Source organism: Delphinus delphis, chromosome 2, assembly GCF_949987515.2.
Source record: "Delphinus delphis chromosome 2, mDelDel1.2, whole genome shotgun sequence".
NCBI classification, from domain to species: domain Eukaryota; kingdom Metazoa; phylum Chordata; class Mammalia; order Artiodactyla; family Delphinidae; genus Delphinus; species Delphinus delphis.
Genome location: NC_082684.1, coordinates 73,905,139 through 73,928,163, shown reverse-complemented (window position 1 = coordinate 73,928,163; position 23,025 = coordinate 73,905,139). Strand labels below are relative to the sequence as shown.

The following is a 23,025-nucleotide window of genomic DNA, read 5'->3' as shown; positions in this document are numbered from 1 at the left end:
GGACTGCAAACTAAAACCCAATAGCCAGCAAGGGCCCTTTGGGCCAGGAACACTGCATCCTGGGGTCCTCACAGTCTCCCACCAACAGACACACAAGACTGGGCATCCAGGAGAGGGGGCAGTGGCTCTGGTGTCCCACAGTGTGAGAGGATACATGATTCCTCATAATGAGCGACAGGGCAAGGAGGTGAAATGCAGGGGGGCGTCCATCACTGCCTAAGACCACCTCCTCCTCTCAGAGCCAATACCAGGTGGAGGACTGAACCACCTAGTATCTTGTAATCAGCTGCTGTCTTCTCATCGTTCCTGCAGGAAGAGGCAAAAAAAAAAGAAAAAAGGTATTAGAAATACCATCTAGAGCAAGGTTCTTAACCTGGGTTTCATGGATCTGTCTGGGGATCTATGAATGCAGATGAGAAAAAAATTACATCTTTATATTTTTACTAACCCCTAACTGAAATTTGATATTTCTTTCAGTTTTGAACACAGGCAAAAAACCCACAGGGGTATTATTAGCAATATGGGTAACTTGTTAACAACAAAAATTAGATATTTTCCTATCATTTCACAACTATTTGTAGGTATCTTGAAAATCTTTTAAAATTATAGTAGTTATTATATCCATCATTAGATCTTAATGAAGTACATATATCACAAACTTGCTTTTTTAGTAGTGTGATAAGTGTATTTCGATCCTATTAGTTTCTTTTGTAATTCCATGCATTTTATTTTATGTCTGCAAAAATCTAATTCTGAGAAGGGGTTCATAGCCTTCATCAAATTGCCAAAGGGTCTGAGACAACAAAAAAAAGGCAGGCCTGCTCCACCTCCAGAACTTGCATCTTCATCTTCACATAAGATGGCCACGCCCTCATTCCCATTCCAAACTTACATCTGTTTACCACTGTAGATGAGCCGCTGCTGCTGTGGGGGGATTCCCTCTTTCTCCTCCACACGCTCCTTGATTCGCTCCACCTTTAGGGGTACAAGTAGTCAGGGGTTGCTCAGGGGGAAGGACCGTGGAACGGGAAAGAACAAGAGCTATGCAGAGAGTATGAGAGCGGAAGGACTCAGTTCATCAGCATACCCAAGCAAGTGTACATGTAGGGAGATAGGCATGGAGAGGTATTGGGCGTACATTACCTTGTCTGTGGGTTCAATGTCAATCTCAATCTCCTTTCCGGTCAGCGTCTGAAACAGGCAACGGTTTCATGAATCCTACAGCCCAATATACAATTTGTCTCCTAGGTAAAACATCCTGGCCTAGTCTTGGGGGATCTACTACCTTCTGAGAAACGCACATTCTCAAAGCTGATTTGAAGTGTCAGAAGTTTTGACCACACCCGATTTCAGACATTTTTAGGCTGTGAACAACTTTGATAGGGGAAGATTCTGTAAACCATTTGACCCTTTTAATCTCACAGGTCATCTCACCTCCCATTCTGCTAGAATCCAAGAGAATACCATAACTCCTTTCGATAAGACAGCAATGAGAATTGTCCTAAGGAAAGTATTCCTTTGAGAAGGACCTTATCTCATGTACCAATGCTAGAAATTAACATTCAGATAACTCAAAGAATTCTCTCAGGGACACTGGAGATCACCTCTGACCAACATTTTTTTTTTTAATATTTATTTATTTATTTATTTGGTTGCGCTGGGTCTTAGTTGTGGCAGGAGGGCTCTTTAGTTGTGGCTCGAGGGCTCCTCAGTTGTGGCATGCGAACCCTTAGTTGCAGCATGCATGTGGGATCTAGTTCTCTGACCAGGGATTGAACCCAGGTCCCCTGCATTGGGAGCACAGAGTCTTAACCACTGCACCACCAGGGAAGTCCCTGACCAACTTTTTAAGTAATACTAGAATTCAACATTCTATTCTCCCATATCTTCTCCAGACTTCCACCTAAATCCTAAATTGCAGCTCTGGTCTTCTTGACTTCTTCTATAGACAAAGGGCTGCTGATATTCAAACAATAATTATACTCATTGTACACTTATAAACGTGCTTCATCCAATCTAATCTCCCATCCATCCTTGCTCTTCAAACTCCATCTGCACCAGTCTACAGTAATCCATAATTTAGGGGCATTTTCCTTGCTTCTACTGTTTTTCTTGTTGCCATGCCCTCTTCCGCTCTTTTGCAAACCTTCAAGGGACGCTTTAAGATTGATGACTTGTCCCCAGTACACTTTAAGAGCCATTACAGCTAGTTGTTTAAGTGTCAAACTCCCCAATTTATACTCCAGCTCCCTAAAGGACAGAGACTGTTCAATCTTCCTAATTTAAGCACAAAGCACAGTGTTTGACATAGAAGCAGTCAATAAATATTGGTGGAACAGCTAAATACACCAATGATCATGCTATGATCACAGCCAACATCTACTGAACACTTTCCAAGAGTTAGAAACTACGCTGAGTATCTTACATGCGTCAATACATTTAATACTTGCAAGTACTTGTGAGATATGTACTATTACTATCACCATTTATAGTTGAGGAAAATGGGGTTTGGACAGGTTAAAAAGCATGCCTATGAAGTCAAAAGGAGAGTATGAATCCAAACACAAACTCTCTGGCCCCAGAACCTGAGCTTTCAGCTCTGTACTCAGTACTGCCCAAGGCTGGCTGATCTAGTATTGAGACCCAATGTACACTCCTGTGGTGGACTCACAAAATAACATATGGTTCCTACTTATGATATTCACAAAGACCAGCATGAAGAAAGTACTTAGGATCTAACTTCTCAACCATGAGAATGGTTCACTACTAAGGATATTTCAAAAAATCCAAGAGTAACTCCTTTGGATTGACCTGTTTGGATGCAAAAGAATAAATTACAACAGTGATTTTCAAGTTTCCACCCCAACTCAAGCTGGTCTGTTTGAAAATTTTCAATAGTCTATGGTAAAATGAGAAAAATAATGACAACAATGAGATTTTCATGAAACTAAATATTTTCAGGTGTTAAAATGTCCTTTTATGAAACGACAGTGACAATATATGGTATTTCTTTAGGCTCCTTCCTGACAAAATGGAAAGTATGCAATACCATGTTGTCCACAAATTATCTCAATTTATTGATCATAATACTTTAAATGCAAAGACTCTTTAACCAGACAATTCTATTTCTAGATAACTAACCTTAAGGAAAAACTTGAAATTTGAGTACGTATTCAAAGAGGAACTTGTGAGGTTTACTGCAACACCTTTCATAAAAGCAAAACACAAGAAACAGCCTAATGCCTATTAATAGGAAAACTATTAAACTATGGTACAGCCATAGAATTATATATATATATATATATATATATATATATATATTTTTTTTTTTTTTTTCTCTGTACGCAGGCCTCTCACTGTTGTGGCCTCTCCTGCTGCGGAGCACAGGCTCCGGACGCGCAGGCTCAGCGGCCATGGCTCACGGGCCCAGCCGCTCCACGGCATGTGGGATCTTCCCAGACCTGGGCAAGAACCCGTGTCCCCTGCATCGGCAGGCGGACTCTCAACCACTGCGCCACCAGGGAAGCCCTAGAATGATATATTTATTATGCAACAGTTTATACACTAACATGGAAAGATCTAGAGAGTGTATGATTATGTATCATTTTCTATATGTAAATATATACATACATACATGCATAGAAGAAAGGATTAAAAGTATACCTATCTCCTAAAATTATGATGATCCTTGAGAAGGGGAGTAGGATTGAGGAGACCAAAGCTAACTCTCCCTTTATCTGTACTATCTAATAAAATATCTAATAAAAATATATTCCTTTATCACATGAATATTAATAAATATTCATTCTGATTTAATAATAACAATTTTTAAAGAGTACAAAAGACTCTAACAGAAAGCCTAGAACTGTTCTCCCAAGAGTCAGATGCTTGGGCTTTATGACATTTGAAAAAAATTATTGCTTTATAAAATCTAAAACTCTAGCACTGGTCCTTTGTTTCTGAGATCGACTATAGAAGCCTATGAATGTATCCAGAGAGCAATCTGGCATATGGTGTCCCAGCAATAACACTTCTGGGAAAATAATCCTCTGTCCAAAAATATACCTATGACAATGAATTGCAACTTTTTGAAACTGAAAAACTAGAAACACAATCTAAATATCACACAATTGAGGGTTAAATAAATTATGGTACAAACACAGGGGGAAAATCACACAGTTCTCAAACAATGTTTAGACTAACAGTATAATTCTTATTTTGTAACTAAAGAAATACACACACACATACGTGTATTTATATGCTTTCAAAAAAGTTTGGAAGGATGTAGACATCAGTGCTTTTATCTTGAGTTTTGAGATTATGGGTGATTTAAATTATTTTCTTTGTGCTTTTTTGTATTTTCCATTTTTTAATACCATGAATACATTGGGATGAGAAAAAAAATTTAAAACAATGTCCTTGATGAGAGAATAAGGAAACCATTCTGTAAAGCAGCACTGTCCACTAGAGATAGAAACTTAGTGAAAGCCACATATACAATATTAAATATTCTAGCAGCCACATTTTTAAAAGGTGAAATTAATTTTAATATTCTGAAACCCAATATATTCAAACTATTAATATATTTTACATTTTCTTCTAAATCTTCAAAATTCTGTGTGCATTTCATACTGACAGCACACCTCAATTCAGATGATAAGTTATCATCTGAAATACTTGATCTGTATTTAAGTTTCACAATTTACAGTTGAAAAAGTATGTTTACATTCCCAACTTGTTCCAAACAAGTTAAAAGGTTTTGCAACTACTGAATAAAGTTTCAGTTCTTATATTAAATTAATTAAAATTAAATACAAATAAAACAAATGAATTCCTCAGTCTCACTAGCCACATTTCCCGTGGTCAATAGTGCACGTGGGCAAATGGCCACTGTACTGGACACTGCTCAAGGATCCCAGCTAATGTAGGAAGCAACAATAAAATCAGAATATCCCCATTTTGTAAACTCCAATGAAATAATGGATCTAGGCAATGACTAACATCGCAGAAAGCAAAACAACCTGACAGAAGCATGTCACAATACCACCTATGAATTATTCTCACACATGAACAGACAAAAAGGACAAATCAAGCCTCTCGATCTTATTACCAATTGACAGGAAATACAGAGGAAAGAGGAATATATTAAAAGACAGCATGGGAATGTAATCAGCAAAATTCAAACTATAGGAAACTCTACGGGAACAACCACCTAGATTATTCAACAAGAAAAAAAATGGGGGAAATGGGGAATTACAGGTTTAAAGAGGCCTAAAATACTTATCAACCAACTACAATGTATGAATCTTAGTTGGATCCAGATTCCAACAAATTGTAAAAAACAAATGAGACAATGATAGTGTGAAATCACTGTTGATTTTTTAGGTGTAATAATTATGGTTATGTTAGTAAAAAAAGTTCTTTTTTACAGATAAATACCGAAATATATACCAATAGTATACGCTACGCTATCTGGGACTTGCTCCTTAAAACATAAGGTAAGTTGGTGAGTATAAATAAAATACGATTGGCCATGAGATGATCGTTTTTGAAGCTTCGTATGGGGTGCATTATTCCTTCTCTCTGCTGTTGTATATGTCTGAAATTGTCATAATTAAAATCATTTAAAACTGAACATAAATTTTAAAAGATATTCTTGATTTTAATTTTAAAAGATATTTTAAAAGACCATGTCATACTGGATTTCTTCCCTCAAATCTGGTCATTGTGACCTGGGAATACATTCACTGCTATTCAGCTAGTCTATGATGAACCTCAGCCTGACATTCTGCTATAAGCACTGTAGGGGATATAAAAGAAATTAAGTGACCCAGCCCTTGCCAACAATCTCTTTCAAGTGAAGATTTACAACCAAGAGACACTGAGACATACAATTAATAGAACAAACCAATGCACAAGAAATGCCATACTGAATGTTATCGTCCAAAATACAAGAGGCAGTGACAAAGTGCCGTGGTGAGGGAAAATCAACAGTGATTAATTTAAACCTGAGATAACACTTCACACCCACTAAAATAGCTATAATAAAGATGGGTGCAGAGTAGCTGGAATGCTCACTCATTGTAAGTAGGGATGTAAAATGGTGCCATACTTTGCAGATCTGTTTGGCAGCATCTTTTAAAGTTATACATGACCTAGTAATTCCATTCCTAGGTATTTATCCAAAGGAAATGAAAACATAAGTCCACAAAAAGACAATGTTCATATCATCATTTCTGGCTATTAGAAGCCTCCTTCATAATAGCCAGAAACTGGAAATAACCCAAACGTCCATCAACGGGAGAATGGATAAACAAATTGTGATACAGTCATCTAATGTAGTACTACCAAGTAATAAGAAGGAGCTACAGACACAACAACAGACATAATGCTGAGTGAAAGAAGCCAGACACAAAAATGATATATTCTATAATTCCATTATATGAAATTCTAAAACAAGTAAAACTAACCTATGGAACTTTCAGAGGGCAGGGGTGAAAATGTTCTAGATCTGTGGCTACATGGGGGTATACTGTTGTTAAAAACTCCTTGAACTTAACCCTTAAGAGCTTTGTGTTTTATTTTACGTTTAAAAAAGCATGAATGAGAAAACTGGGGCTTAGATAGTAAAGACAGGTGCCCAAAGTAATTTGCTAAGAGGAATCAATGCAGGATCTGAGGTTAGGGAATAATATGACGAAAAAGAAGGTTAAAGAAGACCTGTACACTATGATTTTGTACACCGTATTTTGGTATAGACTCTAAACTTTATTATTATTTTTAAAAAATACATATACTTTATTTTTTTTAAGAATTTTTTGATGTGGACCATTTTTTAAAGTCTTTATTGAATTTGTTACAATATTGTTTCTGTTTTATGTTTTGGGATCGAACCCACACCCCCTACACTGGAAGGTGAAGTCTTAACCATTGGACCACCAGGGAAGTCCCTAGACTCTAAACTTTAGAGGGGAATGGCAGTAGGAAATCTTGTTGGAGGTACCCCAACAAGAGGTATTTCTCTGGAGGTATCACAGAGAAATAAAGATATAAGTTAATGAGACCCCAGATGAGAACAAGGGTAATGGGAATAGAAAGAAAATCAACAGAAAGATGTATCAAAAGAAAAATTAGGTTCTATAAGAGAACAATGATTTTAAAGAACTGGGTTCCAGGTAACTGGTAGATTGATGGGATCAATATATGAGATGAGTATTGGGAAGATGGCTTAAGACAGAAGATGCTGTATTTAATTTTGGAAACACAGAGATGAGGCATCAAGAGAAGTTTTAAATCACGAGTGTGCCAACTAAAGGATGTCACTTGCCTCCTGGTTCTACAAGAATTAAGTCATTAGCCACTGCAGTCGCTGACTTTCAACCCAGCCTGAAAGGAGTTCAAGGGGGAGACAGGAATGAGGCACATCAGGAATGTGCTCTGGGAAAATTAATAGAACACGCCTTTAGATAGTTAGATATTTTCAGGAGAAAATTTTATGAACCCAAATTCTTGCATCTTCCCATACTTAGAAAAGCACTAAAACCATTAACTAAGATATCTGTTCCTCTTGACTAGCAGCAACCTTCTACCGAGATGTGTGCTTGATTACCCTTTGCCAAAATCACATACTTGCTGACCTCCCCCACTTACCTTTGGAGCAGTTCCTCAGTGCTATCTAAGAGGCTGTCTCCTGGGCTAAGGTCCTCAGTAAGTCCCCAAATAAACTGAACTCACAGCTCTTATGTTGTGTGTTTTTCCTTCCGTGGACAAGGGATTTAGTTGTAAAAGATTGCAAAAAGAGATATGGAATAAGTTACCTACATGGAGAAGGACAGTGGAGAATGAATAATTCACAAAGGAACCCTGCTAAAAAACCTATCATTTGTATAGTAGTTCACAGCTAATTGCTTTATTTATTTAACATACAAAAATGTATTTAACATACAAAAAAGAAAGAGAAAGATGGACAGAGAAACCTATTTGAAGGTGGAAAGGAAAGTGTTTTGGGAAAGGAGCCTGACAGTTTTAGAGAAGTACTAAATACAAATGGATTCAAAGAAAGTAGAACCTTGTATACTCCCCAGACAAGCAGAAATGCAGAATGTTAGAAATGCAGAATCTCGGGTTCCGTCCCAGACCACTGAATTAGAATCAGCATTTTAACAAGATCCCCAGGTGATTCTTACACATTTTTAAGTTGAGAAGCCCATCTAGAATACAGTATTTTCTTAAACTGCAGGTCTCAACCCATCAGTGGGTTATGAAATCAACTTGGAATAGAATTCGAAATACCAGAGCATATCACACACAGTTATTTTGTGTTGTATGGGACCATGAGGTAAAATTTTTTTGTGTAGGTTGAGATTTAAAAAAAGGTTTACAAAACACTGAACAAAAGTATAGTAATAACCTCTTCTTTGGACTAAGGGAGGACTAAGAGGACCTGAGAATCCATATGTATGGAAATGACATAAGCATTCACTTGCTAATGTTTCTCAAAACTTTTTGGACAGTGACCCACACTAAGAAATACATATGAACAAATATCACATCCATGCATGTAATATACATACAAAATAAAACCCAAAATTTCACAAACAATCCTCTTATCCAGAAGTATACCCTGATATCTCTATTTTTTTCTTTTTCTTGTTGCTTGTGACCCACGGACTTATTAAACTGATTTTACCACTAGTGACTGTTTTATAGCTCATTACTCAAAATTTGAAAAACAATGACCTTCAACATTCTGCTTGGCTTCAATCCTTAGCTAAGATGGTGGTTCAGAAGGACTGAAGAGATTAATGGCTATTATGCATGATAAATACACTAAAGAGCTGATGAAATAACGATAGACTTCCTTGGCAGTTTTTATTTTTAAATGCTAAACTAACGTTGCACTGCATCAATTGTTAGTTTCTGTCCCTCCCTCTTAAGGCACAAAGGAGGAAATAGCAGATAGGACTAATGAGGGTTGGAAACTGGTGAAGAACCACAGGAGGCGGGATGGAGATGAAGGAAACACTGCTAGTACCAAGAACTAGGGCACTGATAACTAACTTGCCTCAGTCAAGGAAGGGAGGCTGGTCCAGGATGCTGGCTCAGAAATGCAGGTGCTAACTGAACACGCTCCCAGCTTTGTTTCCTGAAGGCCGGCTGAGATACTACACCTTGGCGACAACTAGCAAAAGCTCACAGTCTAGTTCCTGGGAGGCCCCGGTTCCCTAGGCTACGTTTTTGTGCTGTACTCGGAGTAGCCTACGTTAGGGGCTGGGAGAAGCAGGTAACTGGGGCATGAACGATGGAGAACAGAGCTTATTCCAAGAATCCGAGAGAGAGGGGGGCCAAGATGCTGCTAGGCCCTCTCTATGACCGCGGGGGTTCGAACACAGCGAGACCCCGGACAAAGGCGGCCTCCTTCTGGGTCAAAGAACGGTCCCGGAATGAAAGCAGGCACAGCACAGACCCCGGGGTCGTCTGGCTGGGCCAGCCCCTGCTCTCGAAGCCCCTTTGGGGACCCCCCCCTACATCCCATCAACCCTCGCGCGGAGCCCCGAAGCTGTCAGCCCCCTCCAAGCTCGGGAAAGGCGTGATTTTCCTTCCCGGCTTCTCCCTTAACGCACAGCGGCCAGCCCAGTACCACTCCGTCTTGGCAAAGCTGGAGGTGCTCCCACCTTCACTTTAATTAGCATCTTCTTCCCAGTTTGGGGCTGCACACAGATAAATTGCTGCTTCTACCGCTGCGATCGCCGATGCAGCTCCCCAGCACTCAGCCTGTGGGAGTCACTTCTGCTTCCGGGTCACTGCCTGGCTCCACCCCCCCCCCCCCCCGCACCTCGCTCCTCCTCCTTCTTTCCACGGGGTTCCGGAAAGGCTCAGGAATGCGTCCGCGTTTCGTTTCTGTGGCGTCGTAAAAAAAAAAAAAAAAAGGAGGCGGCCCGCCTAGTTACAGCAGAGATGACGCCTCTGCAATTCTGAGAGTGCCCAGCAAGCCGGGGCTAGTATAAAGCGGGGGCGGAACGAACGACTCCTCCCATCATGCCAGGGGGCAGCTCCGCGCGTCCCACCCTGGGAGTTATAGTTCCCTGCCCCTCAGATCCAGCGGCATCCTCAGTGTGTGAACTCTGTTACCCAGAAGGCCTCCAGCACCGAAGCTGGAATTCCTCGGTTACTCGTTCTCTCCGGCAATTAGCGGAACCTGTTAGCGCTGCCCACAAGGCTCAGCGGGGCTGCGCGAGGTTAGTGGCTAATCAAGAGGAGCTTCGGTCAACTGCCACCTGGCCCCGGCGACAGGAAGTGAGTACCCCTATTCCGGAAGCTGGTTTTGGGATCCCACCACTCCTTCTCACTCCCAAATCTGCCTCTTATCCCAAACTGCTCTTTGCAGGGGCGGGAGAAAGAAGAGTAGTGGGGTAAGGAACGCACCATTTAGGGTCTCTCACGACTCCATCCCAGTTCTTCTCCCCAACAAATAGTATCTAGGTTGAAGACACCGAGAGTAAGTGAAACCACCCGAGTCTGAGGTGACGGTCTTCAGGGACTATGCCTCGATCAATGCCCTGACCTTCCACAATTTAAGCGAGGAGAGAGATGAGCCCGCCAGCCCTAACAGAACATTAAGTTCTAAGGGAAAATTGGCTCAGCTACCGCCTCCTGACTTTTCCTACCTTCCAGCTCTCAGATTCGCTGCTACCCTTAGGTGCCTGCCATGCCTCACATCGACAACGACGTCAAACTGGACTTCAAGGATGTCCTGTTGAGGCCCAAACGCAGTACCCTTAAGTCTCGAAGTGAGGTGAGCCTGCTTCTCTAGTTGCTCTTTCTTGATCCCAAGCTCCTGGAGGGCCAGGACTGGGAAAGATTCCTGGCTTTTGCCCTCCTGCAATACTTGTTTTTTGGATAAATGAAATGCTTAGTTTCCTGTTCATATCTGCAGGTGGATCTCACAAGATCCTTTTCATTTCGGAACTCAAAGCAGATGTACACTGGGATCCCCATCATTGCAGCCAATATGGATACTGTAGGCACCTTTGAGATAGCCAAGGTTCTCTGTAAGGTAGGACTTCCCTCATACCCCTTCCTCATGGTGTCCAGTTTTGTGGGCTGACTGCAGAGGTATCTGCATCCCCACCCCCATCCCAGGTCAACTCTGGCAGTTAACAGTCAGGATGCTCAATTTCTGTTTTTGCAGTAGTATTAAGGCCCCTTTATCTGATAACTTTAAAGGGCCATCTGAGTTAATGAGATTCAAAGCTAAATTTTGCCCCCATTTTAACAGAACTTTCCCTTTTCTCCTGTCCAGCAGTTTATACATCCTGCCAACTTTTCCCACCACCCAGATCACCCTCTCCAAATCACCGGCATCCCTCTTTACACTATTGTTAGGATGCTCAGCATTCACTGTTTTAGTCCAGAAACTAGATATAGTTTGAGCATTCAAAAATTCCTAACTAGAAGATCCTAGAGAGAAGAAGTTTATTTTCTTTCATGCCTGTTTTTTTTTTTTTTTTTTTAATCTTCCTCTTCTTTAAGTTCTAGGTTCCTGGGTGTTTCTGGGATGTGCCCAAAATGGAATGTATTTTTCTTATATACAGGTTATTGCTCATTTTCAAAATGGAAGCTGCTGCTCCTTTCAGTAATATTACTTGTCTCTGTATTTGTAGCTGAGAAGGTAGATAGTTTGGGCATCCTGAGGACATATGCACTCTTCTGGTTAATCCAGGTAGCCCTGGTTGATGGATTCTGCTGCTGCTTGTGGCTCTGTCAGCCTTAAGGACTTCATCTCTCTTTCTCTATTTTTGATTGCTGTAAGTCTTTGTGGAATGTCTGCTATCATTTCTCTGAGGTTCATAGCTATGCAGCTTTAGTACTGTATTACTATTGCCATTTACCAACTGCTTAGGAATCCCACTGTTGCCCGTTGTCCACCTGGCCTGTCCAATAGAGTTAAGGAATGGTGAATCTGACTTCAGTGTTAACAAATGTCCTATAATGTATGGACCTTGCCGGGACTGTCTTGATGCTTTATGTTGAGACTGGCTTTTCATTACTGCTGAGTGCTGAAGAAATCAGATTTTAGAGATACAGCCAAGTCTCAGTAATAATTAAAAGGTTGGATGCAAGCAAGGATCTTTTTCTAGATCCCTAGCTTGGTATGTAATTGGATATGCTCATCATGCCACCCTATGCCAGTATATCTCCAAGGTCTGCTGACCTCCTAGAGTGATTTTTGTCTATTAGCATGTTGATGGCAGAGTGTTGCTGAGAAAGCACAGTTCTGTACCAGCGTTAGCTAGGTAGTGTTGATGATGATCTCTGAGTATTATAGCATTTGCACTTCCTTACTGCTGGCTGATGCTTGACTTCCTTGGGTCTCTCGTCTGTTGCAAGATTTGTGCTGTCTTGTCTGTTTGCATGTCTGCACTTTTAAATCACAAACACCAGCATTCACAAGTGGCCTTTGAATGCCTTTCTCAAAGTATTGGGACGTTATTTGCAATTTGTTGTGCTAGGAAATACAAGTCTGATGAGTCATTATATCCTTGAACTTGGTTGACTGAAACAGACTAAATGAGATAAACTTTTCAGGTTGGTCCATGTCTCAAGAAAATTTGTCCTTTACTTTAGCAGAGATGGAGAAAGGGTAGCACCTTATTGACTGTTAACCTTAAGGCCTTACCTCTTGTAATTTTGAGAGCATTTAGGCTTACTGAATTACTGCTGGTAAATGGACCAGAAGATACCGCAAGTAGGTTAGCTCTGTACTAGGTTATCACAGGAGGGGCTGAATCAGTGCAGGCAGACACTGGCTCCGTCCAGCCTCTTCATGGTTCTTTCTTGTCTACTGCTTGTCCCACTGCACCAACAGCTTGTCCTTGTCACCTTTTAACTCAGAAGCGCTGTACGTGCTGGCAGGTGAAATCCAATCCAGGTGACTTTAGTACTTTGGTGGGAGTGTTGGGCAAGTACTAGCTTATGGCGAAAAGCCCGACTGCATTTGTAGAGAGAATAATGGTGGAACTGAGGTTTGAGCTCAACCACTGACTTCTTCAAGTTGCTCTTTCCAGACTTCAGTCCTTTTGTCCCTCAGATAGGATAATATAAAGGTCTATTTTTAGAAAAAGAGACTCTTAATGAAGTTCCCTCCTTTTTGATGGCTCTTTCTTCTCCCAGTTCTCCCTCTTCACTGCTGTCCATAAGCACTACAGCCTCGAGCAGTGGAAAGAGTTTGCTAGCCAGAATCCTGACTGTCTTGAGGTAACACTGGTCCTCCCCTGATCCACTCCTTAGCCCAGTCTTCCGGGAATCTTTGTGTGGCTTCCTGGGGACCAGCCCTTACCTTCCCACCCCTGTTGGCTAACCAACCAGGTCATTTCTTACATGCTAATGGCCCTGTTTCTCTCACAGCATCTGGCTGCCAGCTCAGGCACAAGCTCTGCTGACTTTGAGCAGCTGGGACAGATCCTGGACGCTATTCCCCAGGTGAAATATATATGCGTGGACGTGGCCAATGGCTACTCTGAACACTTTGTTGAATTTGTAAAGGATGTGCGGAAGCGCTTCCCTGAACACACCATCATGGTATGTCTCTACTACCCTGCAGTGGGTCCATTCCTCTCCTTCCTCCACTCTTTCCCGCCACACCATTTTGTTACACCAGTTCCTTTCTCCTCTGCTGCATTTCCTAGTCCGCTTAATCATGTCACTGGGTGATGATCCATGGTTCCATGCTTTAAATGTTTGTGTACTGGCCAGTGCCGTCTTCTCCGAACCTTGATACCTAGTCTTTGTAAATCCAGTGTCCGACATCACTCACTAAACCACAATGGAACATTTCTGCATCGTACATACCTCTAGTACATACACACCTGCCCAAAGGTATGGAGAGATACTACAGTCATATTGAAGGGGATGCATGAAATGTTGTTTTATTTTATTTTTACAAGCTCAGGGGAGTTATGACAACGCCTCACTTTCCTCGCAGCATTGAGTGGTCTCTCTGTTCTGTCCATCAAAAGCAAGTACAATTGTGTAGATGGGTATTTAGCTGACATTACCATGTCCTCCCCCTTTCCCTGAAGCCAGAGAGGTTTCATGACATAACAGCTTAAGCAAAGGATGTGCTTGGGTCTTTTGGAGGGGAGGGGGAGATAAATCTACTGTAAATCAGATGTGAGCTTGTTCCAGTTGGACCCCCGCTTTACCCTGGTACAACGGTGACACTGGCCACTCACCCCCTTACCTCAGCTTGGAAAGCAGGGTCCTTTGAAGTGACTCGTCTAAAAGCCCTCAGAAGGCCCAAGTAGAGGGAACCAAGGTACTCTTCTTTGTAATAATGCTGGAAGCATGCGATCGGCTCTTTCTGACCCTAAGAATGCTCTGTTTTGATGGTTCTGTCCCAGGCAGGGAATGTGGTAACAGGAGAGATGGTGGAAGAGCTGATTCTCTCTGGGGCTGACATCATCAAAGTGGGAATTGGACCAGGTAAGCTGGTTCACTGGGGGCCACTGGCCACCGCTTCAGTGGCAGACACCTGTGGAGAACTTCCCTCTCATTCTTGTCACGTTCTTCTCAGGCTCTGTGTGTACCACCCGGAAGAAGACCGGAGTTGGGTATCCACAGCTGAGTGCAGTGATGGAGTGCGCAGATGCTGCCCATGGCCTCAAAGGCCACATCATTTCCGTAAGGCCAAGAGCAGGGTAGGGTATGAGGCTGCCAGACATCTGGGTTCTCTGCCAGGTCTGGAGGCTCTGGTAGAGGTGGATCAGGACTCCTGGGTTCCTGTCAGCTTTGAGGTGGGCCACTGGGACCTCCTAGAGGGCTTGGGGCATCCATACTCTCCCTTCATAGTGCTCCTTACTTTGCAGGATGGAGGCTGCAACTGTCCCGGGGATGTGGCCAAGGCTTTCGGTAAGGAGGGCACAGAAGGAGGATCCTGTAGAAGAGGATAAGTCACCTCTGAGGGTCTAGGATCAGGCTAGGGAAGTCTAACAAAGCTGTTCAGATTCTTTTATAATATGACTAGTGACCCAGAAGCCTGTGGTGTCATCTGGGGCAAACCAGCAGGGGAAATCCTGAGACTCTGATGTGGACTCTCCTAATGTGGGCCAGGGCCATCTGCATCATCCCCTGGACTGCGGGACAGTGCAGATGCCGAGCCCCACCCTCGACCCATGGCATCTGGCTCTGGGGAGTGGGGCTACAGATCTGCATTTTCCCAGCTTCCTAGGTGATCCTTGTTCACACTGAAGTTGGAGAGCTTTGCTCTTGGGACACTTGAAGTGAGTCTTGTTCGGCTGGGCAGAGTAAAAAGAGGTGACCAGGAGATGGCGAAAGCAGCAAAAAGGAGAGAGCAGAAGCCAGGCAGAGCGTCTCCAGAGGCTCGATTTTAAATTCTTGTAAAGTCCACTGAGGAACAGAAGCCAGGGCAGAGTAGGCCTGTGCACTGGGTTGTGGGCCAGCTAGGGAAACAAAACCAGGAAGATGCCAGAATCATTGGCAGGCCTGAGAATTTTGTGTAAGTTGCTTCTGAGGGTGACCATGTTGGAACCTGGGCCAGATTCATCTCTTTCCCCTCTTGTCGGTGCTGGCAGGGGCAGGGGCTGACTTCGTGATGCTGGGCGGCATGCTGGCTGGGCACAGCGAGTCAGGTGGTGAGCTCATCGAGAGGGATGGCAAGAAGTACAAGCTCTTCTATGGCATGAGTTCTGAAATGGCCATGAAGAAGTATGCCGGGGGCGTGGCTGAGTACAGGTAGGTGTGGAGGCCGGAAGCTGAGGGTTCTTGGAAAGCGTGACTTCCCAAGTAAGGTGGTGGCAGAACTTGGAAGAAAAGTGATGAACAGGGACTAAATGCTAGAGATTGGGGAAGAGTCATTGGGCTTAAGAAATCCAGACAGAAAAGGTAAGAAAGCTTTTCCTCTTCTAAGGGCCTCAGAGGGAAAGACAGTGGAGATGCCCTTTAAAGGGGATGTGGAACACACTATCCGAGACATTCTTGGAGGCATCCGCTCCACCTGTACCTACGTGGGAGCAGCTAAGCTGAAGGAGCTGAGCCGGAGAACTACCTTCATCCGTGTCACCCAGCAGGTGAATCCGATCTTCAGTGACAAGAGCTAGACCTGAGCAGTTCTGCCCTCCCAGGGCGCCAGCACCCACCACAGGGCTCCCCAGTGGGCCCCTCTCCCATCCCAGCTACTAGGGCTATTACTTGGTCATTTCCTATCCTCTCTCTGCTAAGGGCTCCTGCAGTATTCTGTACTTTATCTGCACATGCAAAATGCCCAGGGCACCCACTGGGGAGGAAGCAAGGAAGGCAGGCTGAGAAAATAAAGTTAAGATAATCAAATGGGAATCTGGGGACCCAGAATCCTGAAGATTATTAAAAGGAAAAGATGCTCATTCATACATAAGTGTTTTATATGGCCTTGGTCTGGAAGAGGTAGGCTTTTAGAATCATGTTTTGTTAATCAGATTCATTAAATAGATCTCTGAATATCTACAAAGCTCAGAAGTGTTTATGTATTTTAAATACCTCAATAAAGAGAGATCCCAATGACTTTGAGATTCTGGGGATTTCTGCACAAGGATGGCATCTGGGTGCTGCTGCAGGGCAAGTGGAGGAGTTGGCACTGACCCAGTGGAGTCAAGGACAGTGAGTGCCCTTTCCATGAAGCATCTCCATTCTAGTGCCACCACCCCCAAGTAACGTGGCAGCATGAGAATTTACAAGTATATTCTGGCATCAGACCACACACAGTATTTTCAGAATAGCAAAAGGAAATTTCTCTTCTAGGCTCTCAGCCCTGGTAACCCTTTTGGGCATGTCTGAACGACACTCTCCAAGGGAAGTAAAGTGGCAAAGGGATCCCCTTCCAGCCCTGGAGAGGCCGGTTCTGTTTCTAAGGAATGACCTACACTGACCTTATAGAAGCCTTAATTCCCCTCCCTCAAACGAAGACAGTGTTTTAACAAATCCAAAATTTAATTATTAAGTATTACAAAGTAACTTTAGCAATATAGTCAGGCAACCCAAGTCTGGACTTCCACTTTATTACCCCTAAACTGTGTGAGAGCTGAGGAGGAAGGAGACAGGCAGAGTGCCGTGGGCATTCCAGTCTAATCACAGCAGTCTAGAACTGTCTGTATGGTTAGGAAGAGGGACAGATACACCACTGGGGCCAGAAGCGGGGAGGTATTCACAGAAGGTGGGGATCAGGGTGTCAAACTTTGTCTTCTGATAGTTTTCCAGAGAGTCCTGCAGAGAAGGGAGCAGGGAGATCCTATCATCACTGAAACATGCCCTGAGCCCTCCATATCCTGCATCATATGGCTTTCTATCTTGTTCTGCCCGCCCATCCCCTTCCCCAGCTTTCCATTCCTTCCTACTCACCCTTCCTTCCCTCTGGCCATTTTCTTCCTCGTCGGAGTCCAAAACCAGGTCCCCTAGAGTAATGTCAGAGCTGCACAGAGATGGAGGACGCACTGCAGGGAGGAAACCAGAGTCCAGGTACTCTTCTCAGTGAACACAGGACCTCAAGAGTCCCCAAGAGAGGAGGCTGTCTGATCTGGTCCTGACTCAGGATACCTACCTGACTTCCTGGCCCTAGGAGGCGATAATGACAATCTCAGGGGTTCCATGGGGCAATCCAAGCAGTTCCTAGGGTGGGAGCAAGCAAGACAGGGTGAAAGGAAAGCAGGCAGGGCATGTGCTGCTAGTAGGGAGAAGCAACTGTTGTACTCACTCCTTTTGCTCTGAGGCAGACAAGTCATTTGGGTTCTCCTTCAGAGCCCTTCCTCCCAGGGTCTTGGACGGACTCCTAGACTTGCCAGTCGAGGCTGCTCTGGTGCCCACAGCACCTGCTGGATCTGCTGTGTGTGTCCCATGTTCTTCGCTGTTCCCAGGCTTAGATATGACCTGCGTTGGTGAACCCAGATTCCTAAAGGGGAACAGCATGACTGTGGGGCGCTCCTTATGGCCTCTGCTAGTGGATGCCCACCGGGACTGGATTCTTCGCCGGCCTAGAGGGGCCAGATTGAAATGGTGGCCAGTCAAAGGTTCTGGGTGCTTCCTTGAGGCTGGATCCTGAGGAGGGTGTGGGCCAGGCCGGGCTTTTGGCAGAGGGTCGTGGAGTGCTGGTGTTGGTTGCTGAGGAGGACTCTGCTCCATGGGCTCTGTAGTGTTCACTGAATCAGTAGCAAAGCACTCTGAGAAAGAAAACAAATCTCTTTAAAAAGGCAATATAGTAACACATGGACTCAGTCTGGTTTCTTACGCCTCAGGCCCATGTAACCCTTCCAATAGGCTGCCTCAAAAGGTCGCAAGCTAAACACTCCACCCCCAAATTCTTAGTTTTCCTAGATGGTCCTGGTACCTGGAAGTGGCCACCCCATGTCCACACCATATTGGCTCAAGACAAAAGAAGAAGTGATGGAAACTCCAGGCTGCATCCAAGTCAGCACATCCTGAAGCTGTGGGCAGGGAGAGAGGCATGAAGACCACAGGCGTTGATACAACTCCACCCCCTACCCCCCACCCCAGCATTCTGCCCTTATGTGTTTTGCCCTAGCAAAACCTGCTGTGCCTGCAGTGTAGGCAGTGCTTTTTCCAGCTGACACAGGTATTCAAAAAACAGCTTTTCCATGGCAGCCAGAAAAAGTTCCCCGTACTCTTGTTCAAGTTCCTGCGGGAGGAAAAGAAGCAGGTCAACACACCATTGTAAAGCAATTATATTCCAATAAAGATGTTAAAAAAAATAAAAATAAAAAAAATAAATTATGTTGTACATTGTTGATGAAAGTATTTATACATTGAAGAAAAAAGCCTGAATGAATCTTCTCGATTAAAATCAGTAATGTTATTTATATTAAGCATTACTAATTTAAAATTGGGTCAACAACAAGGTCCTACTGTATAGTACAGGGAACTATATTCAATATCTTGTGATGAACCATATGGAAAAGAATATAAAAAAGAATGTATGCATATGTATAACTGAATCACTTTGCTGTACAGCAGAAATCAATACAACATTCTAAATCAGCTATGCTTCAATGAAAAAAAGATTCAGTTGTACATTTTGAATGGGTAAATTGTGTGATATATAAATATTATATCAACAAAGATGTTTTAAAAAGTTAAAAAAAAAAAAAAAGGAAGCAGGTCAGAAGAGGACTAGAGAGAACAGCTACACCATAGCTTCCAAAGCAGCCAGTCCCACCTGTAGCTTCGAAGCCAAATCAACAGAGGCTTCTGCCAGCTGCTTCACCTGCTGGCAAAAGGTTTCCTGAGCCTCTGAGATCTTCCTCAGATCCTGCTTTGTCTGTTGAGGGTAAGGAAGACAAACAAGTTAGGGGCACCAGAATCCAGTGACCGGGAGGAGGAACAACTTTGTTGCACCGCGTGTTAAGTGGAGGTAGGGCTTGCTCCAGGGACGACTCACGGCTTTGGGGTCCCGCACTGCAGGTCCAGACTCTGGGAAGTGGCGATGCAGGGCATTCAGAACCTGGGCCCAAGGCCGGCCCTGCAGGATCATATCCACCACCAGCTGTGAAGAGTGCTGAGCTCAGAATCCCCACGTCCGGGCAAGCTGCCCTTTTCCAACCGGTTCCACCCCCAAGCAGTCGGCCCAGGACAGGTCCTCGCATCCCCTTTCCCCTCTACCGGGTCCTACTGACTCCAATACCTTGGCCTTTAGGCCCATACACAGGCGTTCATGGTGCCGGTACCGAACCAAGCCGGGGGCAGCAGCGCGCAGGGATCGCAGAAACTCCAATACTCGCGGAAAATGCTCCACGCAGCGTCCGCGCACGACTTGCCAGCAGGCAGCGGCTACGAAGCGAAGAGCGGCGGGACCTGCCCCAGGGGGCGTGGCCATGGCCGGCGGGCCCCACCCCAGGAGCCGTACCTTTGTGTTCCTACCTCTGGCAAGGCTTCCCGCCTCCTCCTAGGGGCGCGGTTTCCGGTGGCCCTCACAGGCTCGGCTATTTCGGTCTGCGCCGGATAGTTCGCGATCCGAGACTGCGCCCTCCCATGGGCCACCGGAATCCAGGGGTTTTCTCCAACTCGGGCTGGAGCCTGAATGGAGAAGCTGGCCAGCTCCACTGGCAACAGGTCGTTCTGCCTTAAACGCCGCCGCTGTCTCGAACTCAAAGGCTACTTCGCTTCCGGCTCCGCGACCAGTTTCCCTACCCGGGAGAAGGGTGGTAGTGGAGAACCAATGGGCCGCCAGACAAGGGAGACGTCACGGCGCGTCATAAGGCCGCGCCCCGGCAGATCCGGCGGCGCTGCCGGGCCCCGACCCAGCTGACCTGCGCTTCCGACGGCTGCTGAGCAGCTGGGACCGGGGACCTGGGCCCCGCCTCCCGCCCTTTCCCGCCTCCGGCCCTTTCCCGCCTCCAGCCCTTGCATTTCTTCGCGGAGCCTGCGGAGAAGGCCCGTCGTTCTTTGAGGTCTTGACTTTCTAGTCTGTAAAGCGAGGCTTATGCCACTTTCCCTCTCCATCGTCTTCACCCTCTCAAATACGATTCCTTAAATCCCAGCGCCCAAACCATCGCCTGCAAAGCCTTCCCCGGGCGGCGCGCCGCTTGCAGTAAGAGTTCAACTCTTTTTTTTTTTACAGAATGGGAGAGGGCGCCCGCCTTTAAAAAATAAAATTCAAAGTTTGAAAAGATACATCAGATTGTTAATCTGGTTTTTTTCTAGATGGTGAGACTGCAGGAAATTTTTGTGCTTTTCTGTGTTTGATATCTTTTTTTTTAATCGTGTAGTTCTAAAATAAATAAAATAGATTTCCTTTTTCGAATTTCTGTTGTGCGCTTACTCCAGTCAGCCCCCTAATACAGTTGACCGTTTTACTTGTCTTTCTCCTGGTCACCCTTCCTGATGTCTCTCCTTATTTCCATTGCCCGGGACAGAACCTTGGCACACAGTGTATATTTTTTGTTGACTGAATTAATTACCTGCTCTGACTACCTTACAGGGATTTAGTGAAACTACCCTTTCCTTGGGCCATCTCCTTTCTTAGAGATACTGGCTCCTATATCCCTCCCTGTCTCCACTCAAGATCAGTCTTCTGAGGTGAGCCACACATTCGACTGCCCTTGGGACATCTAGCTGGAAGTTCCAAAGTACCCAAATCGGACATCTACGAAATTCTAGTTATCTTCCTTTTTACTTTTACCTTAATTTATTCTTTCCTTAAAGTTCTGCCTTTATGTAGATCTGAGTTTCTGACCTATGTCACTTTCCTTCTTTCTGAAGAATTTCTTTTAGCATATCTTGCAAGTCAGGTCTCCTGGCTACAAACTCCCTCAATTTTTGTTTGATAAAGTATTACTCTTTCACTTTTGAGAGATAATTTTGCTGGATACAAAAGCCTAGGTTGGTGGGCTTTTGTTCCCTCAACACTTTAAACATTTCACTGCACTCTCATCTTGCATGGTTTCTGAAGAGAAGTCCGATGTAATTCTTTTTATAATATTTATTTATTTATATGTTTATTTGGTTGCTCCAGGTCTTAGTTGCGGCAGGCGGGCTCCTTAGTTGTGGCATGCGAACTCCTAGTTGCAGCATGCATGTGGGATCTAGTTCCCTGACCAGGGATCAAAACTGGGGCCCCTGTGCTGGGAGCGCGGAGTCTTATCTACTGTGCCACTAGGGAAGTTCCCCCACTGCCCCGGAGTAATTCTTATCCTTGCTCCTCTATAAGTAAGATGTCCCCCCTTCTACCCCTCAAGTTTTGTTCAAGGTTTTCTCTTGGTCTTTGATTCTCTGTTCATCCTTCTTATAAGGACAAGAGTGAGAACTTTTAAGCTCCTTACATGCCAGACTGAAAACTGGAAGTTGTTTTCCATTTTAAATTCTGCTCTTTCTCCTGGCCTCTGTATTTCTGTGCATGGCACCTTTCTTTACCCATGAGTCAGAAAACAAGACCATCACCCTTAACTCTGTCCTCTCTCTTCTCCAAATCTAAACCCTCACCAAGTCTAATCAATTCTACTTCCTACAGAACTTTTAAACCTCCCCCCCTTTTTTTTCATTCTCACTGACTGTATCTTATTTCAGGTTCCCTGTCTCTCACATTGAGAAGACTCTAGTCTTCTCACCTCCAGCCCAACTCCTAATTTCTTTTCCATGTTGCTTTCATCATAAACCTGCTGAAATGCAAAACTGATCATATCATCCCTAACTGAAAGCTCTCTCTTACTTTCAAAAGAAAGTCCAAATTCCAAAATATGGCAAAAGGATTTTTAATGAACTGGCTAAGTTTACCTCTTCATCAACATTCCTTGCCACTTTGCACTTATCATGCCTCCTCTTCAATTGGATTTGGATTTTCCAAATATGCTGTGTTGTCTCATATTTTGTGCTTTGCATATACTGGATGATTCCTCTGTCCTTCTTGCCTCTTGGACTTGACTTTTTTTCATCTTTTGTGGCTCATCTGATAGCTACCTCCATGAAACCCCTCATGTTCTCTTCCCAGGCTCCTCGGCATCATCCTGTACATCTTTTTTTTTTTTTTTTCCACACTGCGTGGCGTGTGGGATCTTCATTTCCTGACCAGGGATTGAACCTGTACCCCCTGCAGTGGGAGTGCGGATTCTTAACCACTGGACTGCCAGGGAAGTCCCCCCCCCCCGCCCCCGTACACCTTTTTATCACCACCACTGTCATGCAGAATCTATTTTGCAATGTTGTTGTAAGGATTAAATGAATTAGTAAATATAAAACACTTAGAACAGTACCTGGCTCCTACTAAATACTACATACGCATTTACTGTATTTTGAATGTTTTCGTGTCTGTCACCCCCACTGTTGGGAGCCCCTTGCGGGAAGGACTTGCTTTTTTCTCATACATGTTATGTCACTAGTGCCTTATGCAGTTTCTGGTTCACGTGTTCATGGCTAACATGAACAGCTCCTTTGTTAGTCCTCTGTGTCCTGCCCCAGGAGCCCCTTGTCTTGCAAACCTTCTCAAACTCAAAGGATCAAGAAGACTAGAGGTCGGCACTTAGAACATTG

At 44.2% G+C, this 23,025-nt stretch overlaps 3 protein-coding genes across 12 annotated transcripts; 1 reads left to right on the top strand and 2 right to left on the bottom strand.

Annotated features, from left to right (window-relative positions):
* Positions 1-67: 67 nt before the first annotated feature.
* NEDD8 (NEDD8 ubiquitin like modifier) lies at positions 68-9,820 on the bottom strand. 2 transcript variants are annotated; one of them, XM_060004797.1, is made up of 4 exons: positions 9,675-9,820; positions 1,144-1,191; positions 893-975; positions 68-306 (listed from the first exon to the last, which is right to left on the bottom strand). In XM_060004797.1, exons 1-4 carry the CDS (start codon positions 9,690-9,692, stop codon positions 210-212), a joined length of 246 nt encoding a protein of 81 aa, XP_059860780.1. In that variant the 5' UTR covers positions 9,693-9,820; the 3' UTR covers positions 68-209. The 2 variants fall into 2 exon arrangements, with proteins under 2 accessions (XP_059860780.1, XP_059860778.1); XM_060004795.1 differs by having other exon boundaries at positions 9,624-9,769.
* Positions 9,821-9,944: 124 nt separating this feature from the next.
* Positions 9,945-18,580, top strand: GMPR2 (guanosine monophosphate reductase 2). 5 transcript variants are annotated; one of them, XM_060004784.1, is made up of 11 exons: positions 9,946-10,296; positions 10,700-10,795; positions 10,937-11,056; positions 13,174-13,257; positions 13,408-13,581; positions 14,403-14,484; positions 14,576-14,682; positions 14,868-14,910; positions 15,594-15,753; positions 15,929-16,088; positions 18,352-18,580. In XM_060004784.1, exons 1-11 carry the CDS (start codon positions 10,039-10,041, stop codon positions 18,358-18,360), a joined length of 1,293 nt encoding a protein of 430 aa, XP_059860767.1. In that variant the 5' UTR covers positions 9,946-10,038; the 3' UTR covers positions 18,361-18,580. The 5 variants fall into 5 exon arrangements, with proteins under 5 accessions (XP_059860768.1, XP_059860767.1, XP_059860766.1 ...); XM_060004785.1 differs by lacking the exon at positions 18,352-18,580 and having other exon boundaries at positions 9,945-10,296; positions 13,408-13,482; positions 15,929-16,899; XM_060004783.1 differs by lacking the exon at positions 18,352-18,580 and having other exon boundaries at positions 9,947-10,296; positions 15,929-16,899.
* Positions 14,479-20,627, bottom strand: TINF2 (TERF1 interacting nuclear factor 2). Of its 5 annotated transcripts, none has more exons than XM_060004779.1 (9): positions 19,685-20,626; positions 19,442-19,546; positions 19,220-19,321; positions 18,575-18,682; positions 18,374-18,470; positions 17,744-18,206; positions 17,591-17,658; positions 17,392-17,483; positions 14,479-14,935 (listed from the first exon to the last, which is right to left on the bottom strand). In XM_060004779.1, exons 1-9 carry the CDS (start codon positions 19,874-19,876, stop codon positions 14,765-14,767), a joined length of 1,398 nt encoding a protein of 465 aa, XP_059860762.1. In that variant the 5' UTR covers positions 19,877-20,626; the 3' UTR covers positions 14,479-14,764. The 5 variants fall into 5 exon arrangements, with proteins under 5 accessions (XP_059860762.1, XP_059860764.1, XP_059860765.1 ...); XM_060004781.1 differs by having other exon boundaries at positions 19,907-20,624; XM_060004782.1 differs by having other exon boundaries at positions 19,921-20,624.
* Between the last annotated feature and the right edge of the window lie 2,398 nt (positions 20,628-23,025).